The following is an 18,049-nucleotide window of genomic DNA, read 5'->3' as shown; positions in this document are numbered from 1 at the left end:
AAATTAACTTTCAAATGATAGAATCCTTCGCGGAAAAATAGAAAAAAAAAAAGTTGGGGCCACTTATATAAATCTACAAATGTTTCTTCTAACTTTGTATTGCCTAGAAAAATTAGCAATATTGAGGCCCATTAAGATTCAGTATTTCAAAATTAAACCCACAATTGAATTATCTCATTCTGCTCAGTGTTCAGTAGCGTATAGCTAATGGATGGGATATTGTAGAGGGACTCTAAACACATGATCAAACTACTCATCTCTCCCCCAATATGATTTGGTGAAGGTTCTTCCTGCTACTGTATAATGAATGAACTACTTGTCTCTTGTTTCAGTGCTAATCGTTTGACGTCACTTGTTGATCGTTAAGCTTATATACATATAATTTTAAGGCAGCAGAATGAAGTTTTAGTCTTTTGGTTGTTGTTGTATCCCAACCTCACGTGACCAACTTTCATTGGCTTCATTGCTAAAATGTCGCAGTCACTGATAGCACACAAAGACAAGCACAACATTTCTCGCTTGTGACTTCTTCAACTCTTTATTAGTCTTAATTTACGATTTGCTTTTAGCTAATTTTTCATTAAACAAAGCTTTAACTTTCCGATTTGTATGTACGCCTGGGAGCTCACATTTCCGTCGGAGAAGTTTTAATCCCGCCGGCGATCGGCCGATCCTCCGAGCACTCGAACAGATTAAGAGGCATCTCGCGGGGGCAATTCGCGCTGTTTCGTTGCTTGTCTGTGATGAAACCGCGATCCTGTTCAGATCTATAGCTTCCGATCGGAGGGGAAGCGAGAATACCTAGATCTTGGTTACTGAGATTCTTCTAGTGTTTAAGATCTGGCTGATATGGCGACGAGGAATCGAACGCCGTTGTTCAGGAAGTATAGAAACACTCTGAGGAGCGTCCGTGCTCCAATGACGGATAAGATTTCGTTGCCGGGAGCTGCGAAATCCGGCGTAGGTCCGGTGATCGAGATGGCGAGCACATCTCTTTTGCATCCGAATCGCTCCTATGCTCCAGTCAGTACCGAAGATCCAGGGAATTCGAGGTACTTCTCTTCCTCTCTCTCTCCCTCTCCGCCATTGAAATGTTAGAGCTTGGTGATTCCATAAGAAATTCGTCACTTCACGTAGCTGCTAGTGTGAGTTAGCTTATACGAATTTTGAACTAAGTTGTTGATTAAGCAGAACATCGGTATCATCCTGATCAACAATGTTTCTTATTGATTTGGAATTAAACGCTCTAAAGAATCCATAGTGTTGTTTCAGCCTCTTATTGATTATTAGGAGAATACATATCTGTGGCCTATTTGTTAAAGTTGGAAATTTTGCTTCTTTCTTCAATGTACAGTAGAGGAACAATCACAGTGGGACTACCACCAGATTGGGTTGATGTCTCTGAGGAGATTTCAGTGAACATTCAGCGTGCAAGGACCAAAATGGCTGAACTGGGAAAGGCTCATGCCAAAGCGCTGATGCCCTCGTTTGGGGATGATAAAGAAGATCAACATCAAATCGAGTCCTTGACGCAAGAGATAACTTTCTTACTGAGGAAATCTGAGAAGCAACTTCAGAGGCTTTCTGCAGCTGGACCTTCTGAAGATTCAAATGTCAGGAAAAACGTGCAGGTTGGTATTTTCACTCGATGTGTCTCTTAAACGAGTGCCCTTTTGCTTTTTCTTCACAATCTAAACGAGTGTCTTTTTGTAACAGCGATCTCTTGCTACTGATCTCCAACACCTTTCTATGGAGCTCCGCAAGAAACAGTCTACATATTTGAAACGTTTGAGACTACAAAAGGAGGTACGCAGTGAAGCTCTGTACATTTGGCTTCGCTATTTGTGATGATGTAGTCGCTCCGTTTTGGAGTCTCTTTATTTTTCTGTTCTGAAGCTGCACTTCATTTCATAGTTTCTCTAGTTAGTTTTATACAATTTTAGGGAAACACTTACATTTGCCTTATATCTAAGAAGATTTGATTTTGTGATGTAACATCAGGACGGATCAGATTTAGAGATGAATCTGAACGGAAGCAGATCTAGAGCAGAAGATGATGACTTCGATGATATGGTATGACTCTATCATTGCAATCTACAACCCGTAGTACCGATTATGTATATGATCTGTAATTATGAAATATATGCATTTTATTTCAGTTATTTAGTGAGCATCAGATGAGCAAGATAAAAAAAAGCGAGGAAATATCGGTAGAGAGGGAGAAAGAGATACAACAGGTTAGTGTTTGCAACTCTTAATGCTCTTCATTGTTTACTTTTTTTCATATACAATCATAACCTTGTAACTTTCTTCTTGTTCTGTGTCATCTATAGGTTGTTGATTCCGTCAACGAGCTTGCTCAGATCATGAAGGATCTTTCCGCGCTTGTGATAGACCAGGTATAATAACACTATAACTGTCTAGCGTCTGAGTCACTGACTCGAGAAATATAATTCGAAAGCAAAACTTGTTGTGACAGGGTACGATAGTTGATCGGATTGACTATAATATCCAGAACGTTGCTAGTACAGTTGAAGATGGTCTCAAACAGCTGCAAAAGGTAAACCTTTTTTAAAATGACCAGAGTATATACCATCTCTCTCTCAACACTTCATGACATGAATGTTTAAGTGGAATCGCTTGTGAATTTACACAGGCAGAACGTACACAGAGAAATGGAGGTATGGTTATGTGTGCGTCTGTTCTTGTCATCCTCTGCTTCATCATGCTAGTACTCTTAATCCTCAAGGAGATTTTCTTGTGACCCAAGAGAAAGGATGATCCCTCATTCTTTAATTCTTTTATAATGGGAACATCACATTTTTGCGTCGCCGAGTGTTCTGTATCCACCAAATGGTCTGAAGATAAAGTCGATCTGTGTTTTCTCTCTTGCTCCTTCGCTTTGCTGCAGCGATTTTTGTTTTTTCCCTTTATATTTTACATTCTTATCTCACTGTATTATCAAAACATAGTTCTCTCCCGGGGTTTCACATTAGACAGTGTCACTATTGTATTGAGTGTTTGTAACTTGGATTTTGACGAGTTATAATGGTCTCTTTACATGTAAAGAAGATATTAAACTATGGGTGTTTGAGAATCTATGGAGAAATGACGTCATATAGAACTGTACGGTTTGTTCTAGAATACAAACTACGAAAGACCAATATTCTCATTACTATTCAAAGCAATGTAATCTCTAACCACGATTTTCAATTAGTGTACTGCACAGATGAGCTGAGTGTATGATTGCCAAGCCGCTTGTCCTGATTCATCAGAAAAATACCAAACAACATGATTTAGCTTTTATACGAGACTGACACTGACGCGGTACAAGCTCAAAGCTGGATCTCGACCTGACTCGTGAGGTGCACAGTTACCGACTAGATTTGAAATAATCTCGGATTCTCGACTAACCAACGGTGACAACACCGTCATATTCAAACTCAGGCGTAAGTAGGGATGGGGTAAGGGGAGTTTTGGCATAAAACCTAACTGGACTAAAACTAAACTAAATCAAATCAAAGTTGTTTGGTTTGAGTTTGATCAGTTTCTCTCAAACTAGACTAAACCAAACCAGACTTTGTTGTAAACCAAAATACCACCCCTGAATCGGCAATATACTGTGTTCTACCTACCCTCTCATGTGTAAGCCAAAAAGGCAAAAAACTAATAAAAAGGTTACCGAAAAATAGAGTATTTGTACCTCTTAGGGTCCACAGTACATCTCACCGAGAGTACCTGCGGGTGTTGGCATGTTTGCAAAGTTGTCAAGTGGGAAATATATCATGTCTTGTTTTCGTAGATCTTCCTCTTCTACTTCTTCTTCTCCTTCTTCAACCCAGTATGTTTCTAGAATCTTTACCGCCATTTCGTAGATGTCATTATTCTCATGAGATTGCAGGCTTTCGATTTTCTCCAGTCCCTCGGCCTCTTCTATCATCTGAGCATGGGGATTTACATGTGTTTGAGGGCATTGGTAAATTCCTTCCGCGTGTCTTGTGTTGCAAACTTCTCCCACCTTCAGTATCTTATCAAGTGCTTCTAAACAAAGCATGACGAGTTGAGTTTCTGAGGATGTAAGAAGATGGCACAAAGGTTTTATGCAGTCTTGATTTACGAGAAACCTGGCAGATTCGCAGATCATGTGTGAGGTTTGGAAAGAAACTGACCCACACACAATTCAGAAATACATACATAACATGCTGAAAACTCTACCAAGAAAAGTTGTAATAGACTCAATGGAATGAGAACATAAGATTTGGTTCTGCTGTACGAACTCTTTTCATGCCTCTATATTCAGACTACTGAATATCCCTTTTTGTCTATATAATTCTCAGGTTTGTAATAAGATTTCTTCCCGAATGGACAGTTGAACATCTAATGAAAAAAAAAATATAGTGATAAAATGTATTTTTTTATTCTACGTACAGGATTTGCCTGTAAGAGCCTCCAGCTATAGCGTTGCAGATAGCCCAAGCAGCTTCATTCTTGACATCGAGCTCAGAGTTTTGTAGCAGATTAAAAAGTGCAGGACAGATATCAGCATCAAATACAGCCTACCAAAGGAGATAAACAAGTGCAGACGTACATTGAGAGCAACATGTTGATTAGAAGCAGTTAAAAAGAGAAATTCAGATTTTATATTTCGACTAACCTGAATCTGTGATTGACAGCCAGCTGTGATATTGGAGACTGCCCAACATGCTTCCTTCCTGATGGTCTTGTTATAGGGTCCCTTAAGAAGATTTAACAAGCATGGGAGCGCTTGAAGATCAATTATATGCTGAAAATCGCAGAGATAAAAGTTCTGAGAACAACTTATATGATTCAAAACCAAATAGAAAAAAGCCAGTAACTGTAGAATACTCAGCAAAAAAAAAAGGAAAAAGAACAGGGATAAAATAAAAGAGCAGTTCTAATACAAATTTTCTCTGTGTAGCTGCATGTTTACCTGAGTTTGACTATCATTTCCAGTTACAATATTGCCAATGGCGCGAAGAGCGGGAGTGACAACTGAAGGCAAACGGTGGCTGTTCAGAGAGCAAAAAGCCATCAGAATCTATGACTCTGAATTGTCTTGGTTAGCGAAAATATGGAACACTTACACTGAAAGACCAATAAGTCGCGCACACACATTGGCTTCAATCACGGTTTGTATTTTTTCATTTGAACCGTCAGAGAGATACACCAGCGCCCAGCACGTGTAAGCCAAGAGTTCCTTGTCATCTAACCTAATGAGATGTGCAAGAGCTGGTAATGCAGCACTCACCTGTGGGCATTATGGTAATAAGTTATATGTGTGAAATAACACGACATTCATTAAATCCAATCAGAAAAAAATTTACTTAAAACACACAGACAATATTAGCAGGATCATTACGGTAGTGTGGATAAAAAAAAGTTAAGCTGATTACCAGCTCTCAAATATGCTGGTCCACAATATTGGGAGTACTAGAAATTGTCTATAATAAACATCATCAGTATGGCTCAAAATTTACCTGATCAAATGGAGGCTCAGGCTTTCCTCTGCAAAGATTAGATAAAGTCCAAGCGGCGTTTACAAGCATAGAAAGTTTGGCTCCATGGTTTAACTGCAACAGCAGAGAAGGTAGAGCTCCATGTCCAAGGACTATATCACGGCATCTAGGAGAGTCTCCAGAAATATTTCCTAATGCCCAGACAACCTGATTGTCCACGAATACAGCTTAGTTGCAACTGAAGAATGTGAGAGGAACAACAAACTCAACAAAACATATTAAAACTACCTCTATATTTAGTCTAAAGTTGTATCCTATGTAGTATATTTAATCTATTGATCTTTGTCATTTTTTTTCATCTTTCATCAATTGCTAACCATTTGAGAACCACATAGCATTATTCTGTGATGATCTATCACCATATAGTATACCTGCTCACGGACCCCGTCATATGGCGAGCTGAGAAGTCTTACTAGTATTGCAACAGCTCCATGATCAATCACCACTTCCGTGTTCTCAGATGTTCCAGATGCAATATTTGTTAAAGCCCAAGCCGCTTCAAACTATATTAATTGTCCCGTGAAACGAAAAAACATCGAGCTTGTGAAGCTAGTGATAAACCAGATTGAACGTACATGTGTATGGAAGCTAACCTGAAGCTGGGGAAAGTCATCCCACGTAAGGAACTCCACAAAGCGTGGAACCAAACCAGCTTGTATAACTTCTTCAACACGTACATTAAACATTTCTGCCAAAAAGAACATGTATATCATTAGAGAGCGCCAAAAGAAAATTGCTACAAGTTTACTTCATAGTAAAATACATTGCTATAGCCTCATGTAGCGATAGCAAGACATTACAGCACGGACATTATCATAACTTCTGTGTCTTCATTGCAGTCTGACATTAGAAATGGCAATAACGTTGCTAAAGGGCATGTAACTATCTCAACATTCGACATAAACAAGAATGGCTCCAAAAGCTTGTTTATGTTTTTAGCAACCGAAAACTGTTTGTAAACAAGTTAATGGGATGTCTCTCACCACCACAAAGTAGCGTTCTGATCTGAGTAGTAGCCTCAATCAACAGATCCCTCTTGTCAGACCAAATACGGCTTATCAACTGTAACGAATCAAACATACAAACTACTCAAAAAGAAGAAATTGATAATCTATACAAAATGTATATTCCCATCTGGAGAAATTCAAATACAACTATTATATTCCAGAATATGCAAAAGAAAACTCCAGATCAAACTAAATATGGCAAGTCTAGAATGGCTGATCATACTGGGAATTTCAAGCATAGACAGATTTTAATAGCAAGGAAGATCCTACAGAATTCAGGTCCCACCTACAAAAGCTATAGCTCATTCTGGTGATTCTAGCACTATATAATCATATTTCAGGACATGCAAATTCTTCATACACCAAAATCAACCATGAAACGACTCCGAGAAATTCAAAATGTCAGGACTGAATTTTGAAATTTATCATGAAATCCACATTATATAGCAATGAAAACTGGAGAATTCAAACATCAAAGTAAAATTCCGCAACGCAGCATTTCAAGAAGTCGGAACGCCCATCGTCCGACATTACGAACACCAAATTCGAATTACGAAATTTAAAGATACCAAAATCGATCGGAATTGAATAGATCATTCCACAAACCCTAAGCATGCATCTATGAATCACCAGTCATTAAAAACAATATGGCCATATTGCTAAGAGAAATTCAACTGCCAAAACTTATCAATCTCCAGATTTCATAACAAAGGTTGAAATATACCAACCGACCTTCTGGTCAAGAGAAACACCGGAGGGAGAATGTGGAAGAGCCTCGCGCCGCTTCTTAAGCAAGCTCTCCTCTCGCTTGGCTTTGCGGATCTCAACCATGTCGTCCTCTCTTCGCCGCCGTCCCCCAACTCCGTCAACCACCGCCTTGTACCCGCTCCTCCGTACTGACATCATCCAGCTCGTTGTTCCTCCCTTCATCTTCGGCCTCGCTTCGCCACCTGATTTCGACGGTTTTGTGCGACAAAAATCAAATTCTCCAGGAAATCAACGAGAGAGGCCCACGATATACGCTATAAAACAACTTCTAACTTTTGGGGTCAAAACAAATTTTTAAAACATTACGGGTACAAATTCGAAATCGTAAGACAACTTGAGGAGAACCAAGATAATTCGTTCCCGCCTAAAGTCCGCCGGTTCAGATATTAACATATGAAAAGGGGTTATTGGGAGTTAGATTTATGAAGATTTTAGTTGATTTTAAAAATCATAAATTTATCAAATTTTTAAGAGTTTTGTTGGATTTGTGAAATTTAGAGAGAGTTTTATGGATTTAAATAATCTGTTAAGAATTTTTTAATATGACAGATTTTGAGAATCCAAGGGATATATGTAGTATTTTGAGAATCATGATTTATGAATTAAATTATAAAGAATCATTATGCCAATAACACTAGATTATAACAGAATTATCTATTAAACTTTTTGAATAACAATGGATTTTGATTAGATTATAAAAATCATCATATCAATAACAACTGATTTTTATAATCTCTAAATGAATAACAGAGAAATCTATTAAGAATGTAAAAATCCACAAACCAATAACTATAGAATCTTAAACTTTAAAAATCTTTATAAATCAACTCTCTAATAACACCCCTCTAAGTATTGGGTTACAACATGGATATCTAATTAATTATTGGGTAATTGTACTTCTAAATTAGTTCAGATTTGAATTTGTTTATGCAAGGAGCCAAGTGGCACGGTGTTAACTAAAGCTTTGCTTGTTTAAAATATTTCACGTATAAAAATATTTTCAAATTGTAAATGATGAATCTAACGATTGGGTCAATACTATAGGACAAAAACAAAACGAACACTCTAGTTTTATGAAAGCGAGAGTAAAAAAATAAATTGAAATGTATCTCCTCTCATACTTGTTACAGTTTACAATAAATCAATTTTAGGAATTAGGGTTCACATATTTATCCATACTATTCAACTGTGTATATCTTAAAAACTATGTAAATGAATACGGATTTCATGCATCGCAAAAATAACTTTTAGAACTAATTAGAGCCTTAAAGGTGTATACATATATACATAATTACATACGCATTTGAAACTTCGTCTAAACTATGGCAGTCATGTACTTCCATGACTCTTTAGAAGCTTAAATCCTGAGTCTTGTGGATCTTGATTACACAGCTACATACACATAAGAAATCAAACTCAATACCATTCGTAAATGTATGTGTAAACTAGGAGGTTTGACAAGGCTAGGTATATATAGCAAACAAATATCATTCTGACTTCTGTGAAAAAGGGTATGAAACTTCAAGTTTACGAAGAGCAAACTGAATATTCTAAATAACTTTTCAAGTACAAGCGGCATCTTTAACGTGTCTAGATGCTTTTTTCGGCTGAATTTTGAGTTTCAAATGGAAATGGCCAGTAAGAGGAGATGGTACGAGGTGAATATGTGGAAATTACTTGAGGGACAAAGAGTGAGAGAATACATATATATGGGAGACTTGATAGCCTCCATTCAATAAACATGAACTGTGTTTGTTTTAATTTTTTTTTTTTTGAACTTTATGTTTGTGTTGGTTTTAGAGTTAAACGAATGAAAAACACAATGTGTCTTTATATTAATCTTTACGAGCATTCCTTTTTTTTCAGCATATAAATCCGATTCAGCAGAATCAGCACTCGCGGTTATCTACGAGACTGAATCATCAGTGCAATTGGTTCGGACCTTTACTCTATTAATAAAATGGAACCGTTTTGTTGAACCTTAACCTCAGAAAACAAAAAAAAAAAATCAATGAGAGCTAGGAAAGAAAAAGAAAGACCATATCTATTTAAGGTCAAGACTATGTGTGATATTTTGTATTGACCTTTATTGTTCGCTAAAAAGTTTTTTTTTTCTATTTTGGATCATTTTGTTATAACAATTTCTTTTTCTTTTCCACCACATATTGTGCCTCTCCCGAAATACACGGTTCAAATTTTAAAACCAAATACTATAGAATTCTATCATACCAGAATATAACAACATTTTAAAAAATAGAAGAAGAAAAAGAAAAAAAGAGGTAAAACCGAGATGGAGGAGTTCCAATCTCCTAAAGTACGATCTTACAAATCGTACGAAGGAGATCGGAACCTCCAACTGGTTAATCCTACTGATTTAAAACAAGTCAGAGGAATTTATGTTGTTAGAGAATCAAAGCGTAATCGATCTCCGATGACATCGGATCTATGGCGCAAGATTTCTTACAGGGACTTGCCTGTTAGACCCAGAAGATCTTCTCATTCAACATCATTAAAAGGTAACATTTACGAAAAAAAAACCATCATATGGATCTATAGGCTGCAACTAAATTTTGTATTTGCATTTGATTGCAAAATTTATTAACAATGATTCCGGTGGTGTAACAATAAACACACAATTTGCGATTAAAATAATCATTGCTGTATGATTTGATCAAACCTTGTTTTTCACAAATAATGAAATGGCGTTTATAATGTTTCTAACATTGTGGATATGTTTGTTTATAAATGTAATAATCGGAGGATGGTGGAACGATCCTGAGATAAAGAGAAAGAGACGAGTGGCGAAATACAAGCTATATTCAGCCGAAGGAAAAATGAAGACATCTTTGAGGAAGAGTTACAAATGGATTAAGGTCCAATGCTCGAAGATTATTCATGGAATATAGCTTTCTATACGGTCTATTATTTGTGTAGTAGTTTGACATAAAAAGACTAACAAACTCATGTATGTATTTAATTCAATTTATTTTATTTTATTCTGTTAATCGTGATCATTTTGTATTTTGATGACATTATATTCAATTTACCTTCCAAATCCAATAAATAACGTTGTTTTTATATGTCTAATTACTATTTGTTACCACAACTTTTTTCAAATGCGTTCCAAAACACCACAACTCTTTTTTAATGAAAGATAATTCCAAAGCTAAGGAAGTAGAACCAGTTTATACGAACGTTCAGATACTTTTACAAGAGTTTAGGAACTTTTCAAAACAAAAAGGGTATTTTTATAATATAATAGTATGTGTTAGAAGAAAAAAAAAAAAGAACGACACAAATTGACAGAATAATTGGTAGATAGAGGAATTATCAAATGCATGCATGGCTTTAAAATGAAATTATGGAATTTAAGAGTTGTGCCTAACCAAAGGCTATCTATGTGTGAGAATACAACGGCGACGTCGCAAATCTAGTATATATGATTAAACTATTTGATAAGTCAACAAAACCTGATTATAAATAGATCACTATCCCCATTGATTAGTATTACCCAAGTTTCTGAAAACGGAAAGAATCAATTAACTAAGTGTAAGAAAAAAAGAAAGCAAGAGGTACAGCAATGGCAAAGACTCTCAATTCCATCTGCTTCACCACTCTTTTGGTCGTCGTCTTGTTAATTTCCACCGGTAATTTCGATTTTAGTCTTTTCCAAAAATTTCATACATGCATGCAAAAAGTTATACATAGATAAACCAAGTAACATCGTTCTTTGATTATATATTTTCTTATTTAATCTCAACATAATCAAATATAATGTATGTATATATATATATATATACATCTGAATTGATGTTGGACATGTACAGAAATACCGAAGAGCGAGGCGACATGTAAGAAGTTTTTAGGCGAAGCCCCAGTTTACCCATGTAAAGAAAAAGCTTGTGAAGCCGTATGTTCGGAACATTACTACGACTCGTGTAAAGGAGAGTGTGAGAAGCATGACTACGAAGAGCATTGCCACTGCTACGGGAAATACTGAAATTTACAAGTAAACTCGTATCGAGTAACAAAAGAATAAGATCATATATCTCTATAGCGTAATGTAAGTGTGGTATGTTCGAACTAATGGTATGTGTGTGTAACAGTGTTAAGATATACTTTAAAGTAAAATAATGGGGCAAATCTAATGAGTGCTTCCCTCCTAACTCTATAAAACCTAAAAAGATCATGTTGTATGCTGTTTCCTTTTAATAATACAATTGCTTTTTTTGTGTGTTTTGTCTACGTAATTTACTTTGTATGTAAACGATTTAGATTAAACGATGATGTTGTTTTGTGTTTTGTTTTTTGTGTTTTGTTTGTGGTCTTCTCCTTCTCTGCTTTTGTAGAATCACCTCTAATATTTGCTCTTTTCTTTTTTTCCACGTACATTATAGCATTATGCTACCTAGCTATCTCGCTTTTTGTAAGAAAATCGTAATACAAATAGAAAGATACGTTTTTGATCCCAAAAAAAAAAGACAAATACGTTCAATTCAATTAAAAAAAATGTTTGATAGGAAATTATAGACTGTAAGAGCTGGTCCTTTTAAAGGCCATCTATCAATTAACTAGTTTTAAAGTCAACGATATTTTACTATAAATAGATTAGTATCACCTGAGTTTCTGAAAACAGAAAGAAACTATTAATTAGCCAAATAAGTGTAAAAGCTATAAAAATGGCAAAGACCCTCAATTCCATCTTCTTCACCTCTCTTCTGCTCGTTGTCTTGTTCATATCGGCCGGTAATCTCACTTCTAGTACTCTTTTTAAAAAAGTTCATATAAATGCATAAGTTTATACATATATGAATCAAGAAACATGCGTCTTTCAATATACAATATAGTAATCAGAATGAATGTTCGATATGTATTTAGAAATCCCCAAGAGCGAGGCGTCATGTACGAAGTTTTTAGGCGAAGCCATAGTGCCGTACCCATGTAAAGAGAGCGTTTGTGAAGCTCAATGCGCGGAGCATTACCACGAGTCATGTAGAGGAGAGTGTGAGGATCATGACCATGGAGTGCATTTGACAAATGACCATGAAGAGCATTGCCACTGCTATGGTCATTATTAAACTATCAAAGTTTACGAATAAACTCGTATCGAATTAAAAATTAAGAATGTGCGTGGTTTATTCGATTTAAGTTTCTGTCTGAGTTGTTTACTTTTTAATAAAATAGTACGTAGGACGAAGCTAATGACTGCTTCCCTCTACGTCTATTGTAAGTTCATGTTGAGGTTATTTCGTTTTAATAATAATAAATTTGTTTTATCTTTTAATTACGTAATCTCTAATTTATATATATATATATATGTAGGTTTGATTATTTCCTATAAGTGCTTGTTGTAAACATGTTATTTATTTAGTAATTCTTTGATTTCATTTTTTTAACATTAGAATTTTTAAGGGGAAAATATTGTTTCCCAAAGATATATTTTGAATTTTGAATTACAAAAATTGGTATGATATTTTATAATTTATCTTCCTTTTTCGGTCACGATTCTCTAAATTATCTATTAAAATAAACGAAACAAGTAAAATTAGTTATTGCATAATTTATTTAACACATGTGAAAAAGTGCGAAATATCCAGTTTTGTTTAACGAGTGGTCTATCCACGAACACATGACGATTACATGCTAGCTTGACTGTCGCATTGATAAATAAACATATTTATTTGAGTTTTATTATCTTGAATAGAATATACGCCGATCGACACTACGACATTAAAAAAAAAGACACTACGACATTATTGGTGATGATAAACTTCTTAGTCTGCACAATGGATTTTATACGTCGTCGTTTACTAAATAAAATCATGATTAAAACTATAAAATGTCATACAAAAATGAAGTAAGTAAGGTTCATTTAAGAATGATTGAGGCAACCATTCCTATCCAAAGATATTTCCAATCTAGCAAACTACTGCCATGCATTGTGATTGCTTTTCTACACTAGTTTCGATAATTACTTCTTTCCCAAGCAGTATATATGTAAGTTTCAGCCTAACGGAAATAAACAAATGAAAATTTAAAATATTTGTATATTCATGCACTACTTTTTGTATTTGTTTTCCAGATATTATTATAAAACTATAATTTTTTAACAAAAGAGTCTACTTTTTAATAGACAAACAAAAGGGGAGAAAGATTTGACTTTAATGAGACCTTCCCTAAGCATCAAGTGGCCAATTTGGACATGGCCCGAGCTATATAGCTATTAAAGGGACCAAAATGATCTCTGTAGATTTAGCCATTTAGGGAAATATCCGTAGGAAAACTAAAGTACTGGTTGATTATACAGTTGAATTTAAATGTTTGCCGCCAATATAAATATAAGATTGGGACCTGGCTTTTTTTGAAAATTTTTGTTTGACCTTTTGCAACCCATACAGCCAAGCCATACTCGTTAGTCCTGCTTAAAATATCTTTACCATAATATCTAAATAGTCATTCATCTAGACTTTTTTGTATTACATGTAAAGCCCTCACCTTTATTTGTAAGGAAAACAGCTTGCAGTTTCTACAAAAGAGAAAAAATGAAGAAACTATTTGTTAAATCCCCGAATCAAACAAATCCTAATTTCACTTCCACAAAAAAGTAGAAAATGTTCAGGACTGAGACCGAAGTAATAAGTTTGACTTCGATCCACAGATAGAGAGATTAAAGGCTTCTTGTTCTCACCAATCAATTTAACCGGCCTATGATTGAACCGGAGGGAGGTCGATAATTCCGGTCTGGAAGATCTTAAACTATGTTTGGAAAAAAAAAGAGTTGGGCCTGAAAGCCCAGCAATTGGAAAATAAAACGGCAACGTTGCGAAAATGGCGGGAAAACCTAGCCTGAGGTTTATTGCCCGGAAGTCTCTAAAATTTTAGCAGATTTTATTTACTGTAATTCTTCTAATTGCCGCCGGGGAAATATCACTGCTTCTGTTGCCGGAGTTGAAAACCCGTATTTGAAGATGAAGGGTCAGGATCTCGAATTGGAGAAAGCTCGATTGCTGAGCCTAGCTACCAAACTCGGATTCGATAAAGATTCTTCGAAGAAATGCTTGGATCGATTCGTCGCTCTTTACGGTACCAAATTCGAATCCAGATTTCAATATTTGGCACTAGTACGGTTTTTCCGACTGGGGTTATCTTCTGCATCTGAATCTGATTTTTAATTGCCGAAAGGTGATGATGGTCGGGATTTCATCACTGTTGAATTATGTGGAGATGATTTTCTTGCGGCGTTAGCTGATTTCGAGAACGGATCCGAGGAATGGGATGACATACAGGCTCTAGAGTCTGAAGCTCAAGGAACGTTGGCTGAAATGTTTTACAAAGCTAACCCTAGTGATAACGGATTCGAGACTGATGGTGGTGATGATGATGATGATTCAAGAGTCGATGTTCATGTCACTGAAGGTTCTCATGAGCCAAAGAAAAACCCGCAAGATATGGAGCTGGATAATGATTTGGAACTTCCAAGGAGATCGCAGACAGGCTCCAGAAATCACTCTTTGAGATCTATGGTAAGATTCTTAACATTGCAGTTACTGGTTTCATGGTTTTTTGGAAGAAAGAGAAAACAAGTTTTTTTTTGTTTGCCCGTTTGGCAAAGACTCCCTCATTCACTTGCAGTCCACTGATAGATGTCTCTATGTTTCCAAGCACCCTGTACCCGTGTGAAAAAAGAAAATTTCATGGTGGACTCATTTAACATATTGTCTTTGGTTGTGAATGCAAGCTGAAACTGAAATAAATCTGTATATCTGAGGTCAATACTTTTGTAAGTTTGCTTTGATCTCATTGAATCTTGTTGGTCCTCATAAACCAATTTTATTTTGTGGATAAACAAAACATATGGTGAGAAGTGTGGGGTTTAATGGGCTGCGAAAGAACAGCTTTTATCACAAAGACTCTGCTTTTTCATTCATTTGGGTTGGGTGCCTATGATTAAATTCAAAGATTTCTATTTTGGCTGTCCTTCGACAGTTTCTGGGTTCGCTATCTCTCATATATCTTGAACTACCTTCTTTTTTAAAATGAAACTTATGAATTGCTCTACTTTGAAGGAATATTCCATGGAAGATTCAGTTTCAACAGTTTCAGGCAGAAAACCTTCGGCAGAGATATCAGAAAAGGACCATGAAATTCCAAGTTACGAAGAGTTGCAGTCGTTGGATGATCTGGAATTTGCAAACTTGGTGATTTTTGGGAACAAGGCGTTTCGGCCCCTGCAGCATCAAGCATGTAGAGCATATATGGAAAAGAAGGATTGCTTTGTCCTAATGCCAACGGGAGGGGGAAAAAGTTTATGTTACCAGGTCACGATCCCTTACCTCTACATCTAGGCTCCTGAAGGCTTGGATTCGTTTAGGAGTAGTTAGTCCAATAACCATTAGCTTATATTTCCACAGGATCCATAGTAAATTTCTCGTCTTTTTTATTTGTTTTACAGCTTCCTGCAACACTAAAAGCTGGAGTTACCATAGTTATATCTCCTCTGTTATCCCTCATCCAGGATCAGATAGTTGCACTGAACCTTAAGCTCGGAGTACCAGCGACTTTTTTGAACTCTCAGCAAACATCTTCCCAAGCAGCAGTTGTATTACAAGAGCTCAGGTGAATATCATCTCTCCGTTTCTTTCATTTTCACAATATCCAAGTATCTCTGACAGGCATTATTTATTCATCAATTTAATCTAATGGAGATATAACCATCTATATTGTTTTAATAAGCTTATATGTGCACTGACATTTTGCTTGCAGAAGAGACAAACCGTCATGTAAACTCTTATACGTGACACCTGAGAAAATCGCTGGGAGTTCTTCCTTTTTGGAGACACTAAGATGCTTAGACCGCAAGGTAGCTTGTTGAGTTTTTATTATTGCTATTGCAGAATTGATATCAAAAAGTTTCCAGATCTAAGAAAACGACTAAACATCCTCTCTATTAACAGGGCCTGCTCGCGGGTTTTGTGGTTGATGAGGCTCACTGCGTGAGGTACAGTAACTTTATGCCCTTCTCTTACACATTATAACTTTGTGATCTACATTAATGTTCTCTGATTATTCACCATCACCAACTTAACATCAAAACTAGTTTTTTGGCTCCGACCTTAGGAAAATTTCCTCGAAGTTCAATTATATCTTCAAAATACTTATCTGGTAAACATGTTATAACATTCTGGTTGAGCATGTTGGAATCTAGTGGGTGTCAGTAGCTTCATTTTATTAGAATAGGTCAACAAGCTGATCAAAAAGTTAAAACTTTCGGCTTCTGTACTTAGCGTTCTGCAGCAGAAAAACTGACTGTTCAGTTTTGGGGTGTCTGCATCCAGTATCTGACTATCAAAACTCCCTTTTAAGTGCTGGCTTGTCATGGTCATAGTCATTTTTTTGGTACTGACTAAAGCTAGTGTTTTTACCTTTTTTTTTCCAGCCAATGGGGACATGACTTCCGGCCAGACTACAGAGAACTTGGATGTCTTAAGCAGAACTTTCCCCAAGTTCCTGTGATGGCTCTTACAGCAACGGCAACTGAATCAGTCTGTCAGGTGATAAGTATCAACATGATAAGATCCTCTTGAACTTGGGAACAGGTTTAAGAGCTCTGAGGATTCCCATTGCTCTGATTCTCAATTTAGCTTCAGAAAACAATCTTACTTTAACATATTTTGTGATTCCTCATGATCTGAACACCGCTTTATCGCCATTTTGATTCTGACAGGACGTACTAAAAAGTCTGAGAATTCCCAGGGCTCAGGTTCTAAAGATGAGCTTTGACAGAACCAATTTGAAGTACGAGGTGATCAACAAGACCAAGGAGCCACTGAAACAGCTGCAAGAGCTGCTAAGAGATCGGTTCAAGGATCAGTCTGGGATCGTTTACTGTCTCTCCAAAAGCGAATGTGTCGATGTTGCAAAGTTTCTGAACGAGAAATGCAAGGTGAAAACCGTTTATTACCACGCTGGTATGCCCGCCAAGCAGAGAGTTGATGTTCAGAGGAAATGGCAAACCGGGGAAGTTCGGATTGTTTGTGCAACCATTGCATTTGGGATGGGGATAGACAAAGCAGATGTGGTAAGTCAAGCCTGTTCATAGTTGTTGCCGCCTTTTTGCTACCAATTTTCTGCCATTTTCCTCTGTTTTATTCCTCGTTTTTGGTGCAGCGCTTCGTTATACACAACACCTTGTCGAAAGCGATAGAAAGCTACTACCAAGAGTCAGGGAGAGCAGGAAGGGACGGGCTTCAAGCGCAGTGCATTTGCTTGTACCAGAAGAAAGATTTTAGCAGAGTCGTCTGCATGCTGCGCAACGGACAAGGTAGAAACATGGATAGATTCAAATCAGCCATGGCTCAGGCCAAGAAGATGCAGCAATACTGTGAACTCAAGGTAATATCGTTCTCAAAATTGAAAAAGAACGCTGTGTTAGTTAACCCTTTGTATATATTTTGAAGATTTTACTTTAATAAGTCGTAATTTATAAATGTTTCAGACAGAATGCAGAAGACAGATGTTACTAGAGTACTTTGGAGAGTCATTCGAGCCAAGGATCTGTAAAAGCAGTTCAAATCCTTGTGATAATTGTGAAAAGAGCTAAATTAATCTTAATAAGATCTTCGATGACTTAACCTGTCATGGATGTATAATTTTGTTCACATGACGAGAGTTAAATAGTAAATCAAGTTTTGATGTAGTAGTAGATTTTTTTTTTTTTGGTTCTTTCCCTTATGATAC

At 36.4% G+C, this 18,049-nt stretch overlaps 6 protein-coding genes across 7 annotated transcripts; 5 read left to right on the top strand and 1 right to left on the bottom strand.

Moving 5' to 3' along the window:
- The first annotated feature begins 304 nt into the window (after positions 1-304).
- LOC18023916 (syntaxin-43) lies at positions 305-3,080 on the top strand. Its single transcript, XM_006407975.2, has 8 exons — positions 305-1,052; positions 1,355-1,631; positions 1,717-1,806; positions 2,002-2,073; positions 2,160-2,237; positions 2,334-2,399; positions 2,480-2,560; positions 2,657-3,080. The coding sequence occupies exons 1-8, from the start codon at positions 850-852 to the stop codon at positions 2,762-2,764; spliced, it is 975 nt and encodes a 324-aa protein (XP_006408038.1). The 5' UTR covers positions 305-849; the 3' UTR covers positions 2,765-3,080.
- Positions 3,028-7,525, bottom strand: LOC18023915 (importin subunit alpha-7). Its single transcript, XM_006407974.2, has 11 exons — positions 7,277-7,525; positions 6,521-6,599; positions 6,131-6,225; positions 5,909-6,040; positions 5,499-5,684; positions 5,106-5,269; positions 4,952-5,030; positions 4,655-4,783; positions 4,429-4,556; positions 3,704-4,124; positions 3,028-3,263 (listed from the first exon to the last, which is right to left on the bottom strand). The coding sequence occupies exons 1-10, from the start codon at positions 7,472-7,474 to the stop codon at positions 3,707-3,709; spliced, it is 1,608 nt and encodes a 535-aa protein (XP_006408037.1). The 5' UTR covers positions 7,475-7,525; the 3' UTR covers positions 3,028-3,263; positions 3,704-3,706.
- A 2,028-nt stretch (positions 7,526-9,553) lies between these two features.
- Positions 9,554-10,338, top strand: LOC18023914. The gene is made up of 2 exons (XM_006407973.2): positions 9,554-9,828; positions 10,073-10,338. The coding sequence occupies exons 1-2, from the start codon at positions 9,603-9,605 to the stop codon at positions 10,216-10,218; spliced, it is 372 nt and encodes a 123-aa protein (XP_006408036.1). The 5' UTR covers positions 9,554-9,602; the 3' UTR covers positions 10,219-10,338.
- Positions 10,339-10,892: 554 nt separating this feature from the next.
- Positions 10,893-11,548, top strand: LOC112089012 (defensin-like protein 204). The gene is made up of 2 exons (XM_024159848.1): positions 10,893-10,959; positions 11,140-11,548. Exons 1-2 carry the CDS (start codon positions 10,893-10,895, stop codon positions 11,310-11,312), a joined length of 240 nt encoding a protein of 79 aa, XP_024015616.1. The 3' UTR covers positions 11,313-11,548.
- A 406-nt stretch (positions 11,549-11,954) lies between these two features.
- LOC112089013 (defensin-like protein 205) lies at positions 11,955-12,549 on the top strand. Its single transcript, XM_024159862.1, has 2 exons — positions 11,955-12,058; positions 12,191-12,549. The coding sequence occupies exons 1-2, from the start codon at positions 11,992-11,994 to the stop codon at positions 12,388-12,390; spliced, it is 267 nt and encodes an 88-aa protein (XP_024015630.1). The 5' UTR covers positions 11,955-11,991; the 3' UTR covers positions 12,391-12,549.
- A 1,696-nt stretch (positions 12,550-14,245) lies between these two features.
- LOC18023913 (ATP-dependent DNA helicase Q-like 1) lies at positions 14,246-18,000 on the top strand. 2 transcript variants are annotated; one of them, XM_006407972.2, is made up of 10 exons: positions 14,246-14,395; positions 14,495-14,835; positions 15,379-15,630; positions 15,765-15,928; positions 16,076-16,172; positions 16,267-16,310; positions 16,749-16,863; positions 17,037-17,390; positions 17,480-17,704; positions 17,808-18,000. In XM_006407972.2, the coding sequence occupies exons 1-10, from the start codon at positions 14,281-14,283 to the stop codon at positions 17,910-17,912; spliced, it is 1,812 nt and encodes a 603-aa protein (XP_006408035.1). In that variant the 5' UTR covers positions 14,246-14,280; the 3' UTR covers positions 17,913-18,000. The 2 variants fall into 2 exon arrangements, with proteins under 2 accessions (XP_006408035.1, XP_024015543.1); XM_024159775.1 differs by having other exon boundaries at positions 17,812-17,960.
- The last annotated feature ends 49 nt before the right edge of the window (positions 18,001-18,049 follow it).

The sequence above is a fragment of the Eutrema salsugineum genome, unplaced genomic scaffold, assembly GCF_000478725.1.
Source record: "Eutrema salsugineum unplaced genomic scaffold, Eutsalg1_0 scaffold_13, whole genome shotgun sequence".
NCBI lineage: Eukaryota > Viridiplantae > Streptophyta > Magnoliopsida > Brassicales > Brassicaceae > Eutrema > Eutrema salsugineum.
The sequence above is the reverse complement of the archived record's forward strand: the minus strand, read 5'-3'. Positions and strand labels throughout refer to the sequence as shown.

What these genes read in the sequence shown, in the direction of transcription:
- LOC18023916 (XM_006407975.2), top strand. Translation starts at nt 850, where the DNA reads ATGGCGACGAGGAATCGAACGCCGTTGTTCAGGAAGTATAGAAACACT. An exon ending in CCGCGCTTGTGATAGACCAG is followed by an intron (nt 2,400 to 2,479) that starts GTATAATAACAC and finishes TTGTTGTGACAG; the next exon opens with GGTACGATAGTTGATCGGAT. An exon ending in GTCTCAAACAGCTGCAAAAG is followed by an intron (nt 2,561 to 2,656) that starts GTAAACCTTTTT and finishes GAATTTACACAG; the next exon opens with GCAGAACGTACACAGAGAAA.
- LOC18023915 (XM_006407974.2), bottom strand. Translation starts at nt 7,474, where the DNA reads ATGAAGGGAGGAACAACGAGCTGGATGATGTCAGTACGGAGGAGCGGG. An exon ending in CAGAACGCTACTTTGTGGTG is followed by an intron (nt 6,226 to 6,520) that starts GTGAGAGACATC and finishes TCTTTTTGGCAG; the next exon opens with AAATGTTTAATGTACGTGTT. An exon ending in CGACTTATTGGTCTTTCAGT is followed by an intron (nt 5,031 to 5,105) that starts GTAAGTGTTCCA and finishes CTCTCTGAACAG; the next exon opens with CCACCGTTTGCCTTCAGTTG.
- LOC18023914 (XM_006407973.2), top strand. Translation starts at nt 9,603, where the DNA reads ATGGAGGAGTTCCAATCTCCTAAAGTACGATCTTACAAATCGTACGAA. An exon ending in TCATTCAACATCATTAAAAG is followed by an intron (nt 9,829 to 10,072) that starts GTAACATTTACG and finishes TAATAATCGGAG; the next exon opens with GATGGTGGAACGATCCTGAG.
- LOC112089012 (XM_024159848.1), top strand. Translation starts at nt 10,893, where the DNA reads ATGGCAAAGACTCTCAATTCCATCTGCTTCACCACTCTTTTGGTCGTC. An exon ending in CGTCTTGTTAATTTCCACCG is followed by an intron (nt 10,960 to 11,139) that starts GTAATTTCGATT and finishes GGACATGTACAG; the next exon opens with AAATACCGAAGAGCGAGGCG.
- LOC112089013 (XM_024159862.1), top strand. Translation starts at nt 11,992, where the DNA reads ATGGCAAAGACCCTCAATTCCATCTTCTTCACCTCTCTTCTGCTCGTT. An exon ending in TGTCTTGTTCATATCGGCCG is followed by an intron (nt 12,059 to 12,190) that starts GTAATCTCACTT and finishes ATATGTATTTAG; the next exon opens with AAATCCCCAAGAGCGAGGCG.
- LOC18023913 (XM_006407972.2), top strand. Translation starts at nt 14,281, where the DNA reads ATGAAGGGTCAGGATCTCGAATTGGAGAAAGCTCGATTGCTGAGCCTA. An exon ending in ATCACTCTTTGAGATCTATG is followed by an intron (nt 14,836 to 15,378) that starts GTAAGATTCTTA and finishes TCTACTTTGAAG; the next exon opens with GAATATTCCATGGAAGATTC. An exon ending in GATGAGGCTCACTGCGTGAG is followed by an intron (nt 16,311 to 16,748) that starts GTACAGTAACTT and finishes TTTTTTTTCCAG; the next exon opens with CCAATGGGGACATGACTTCC.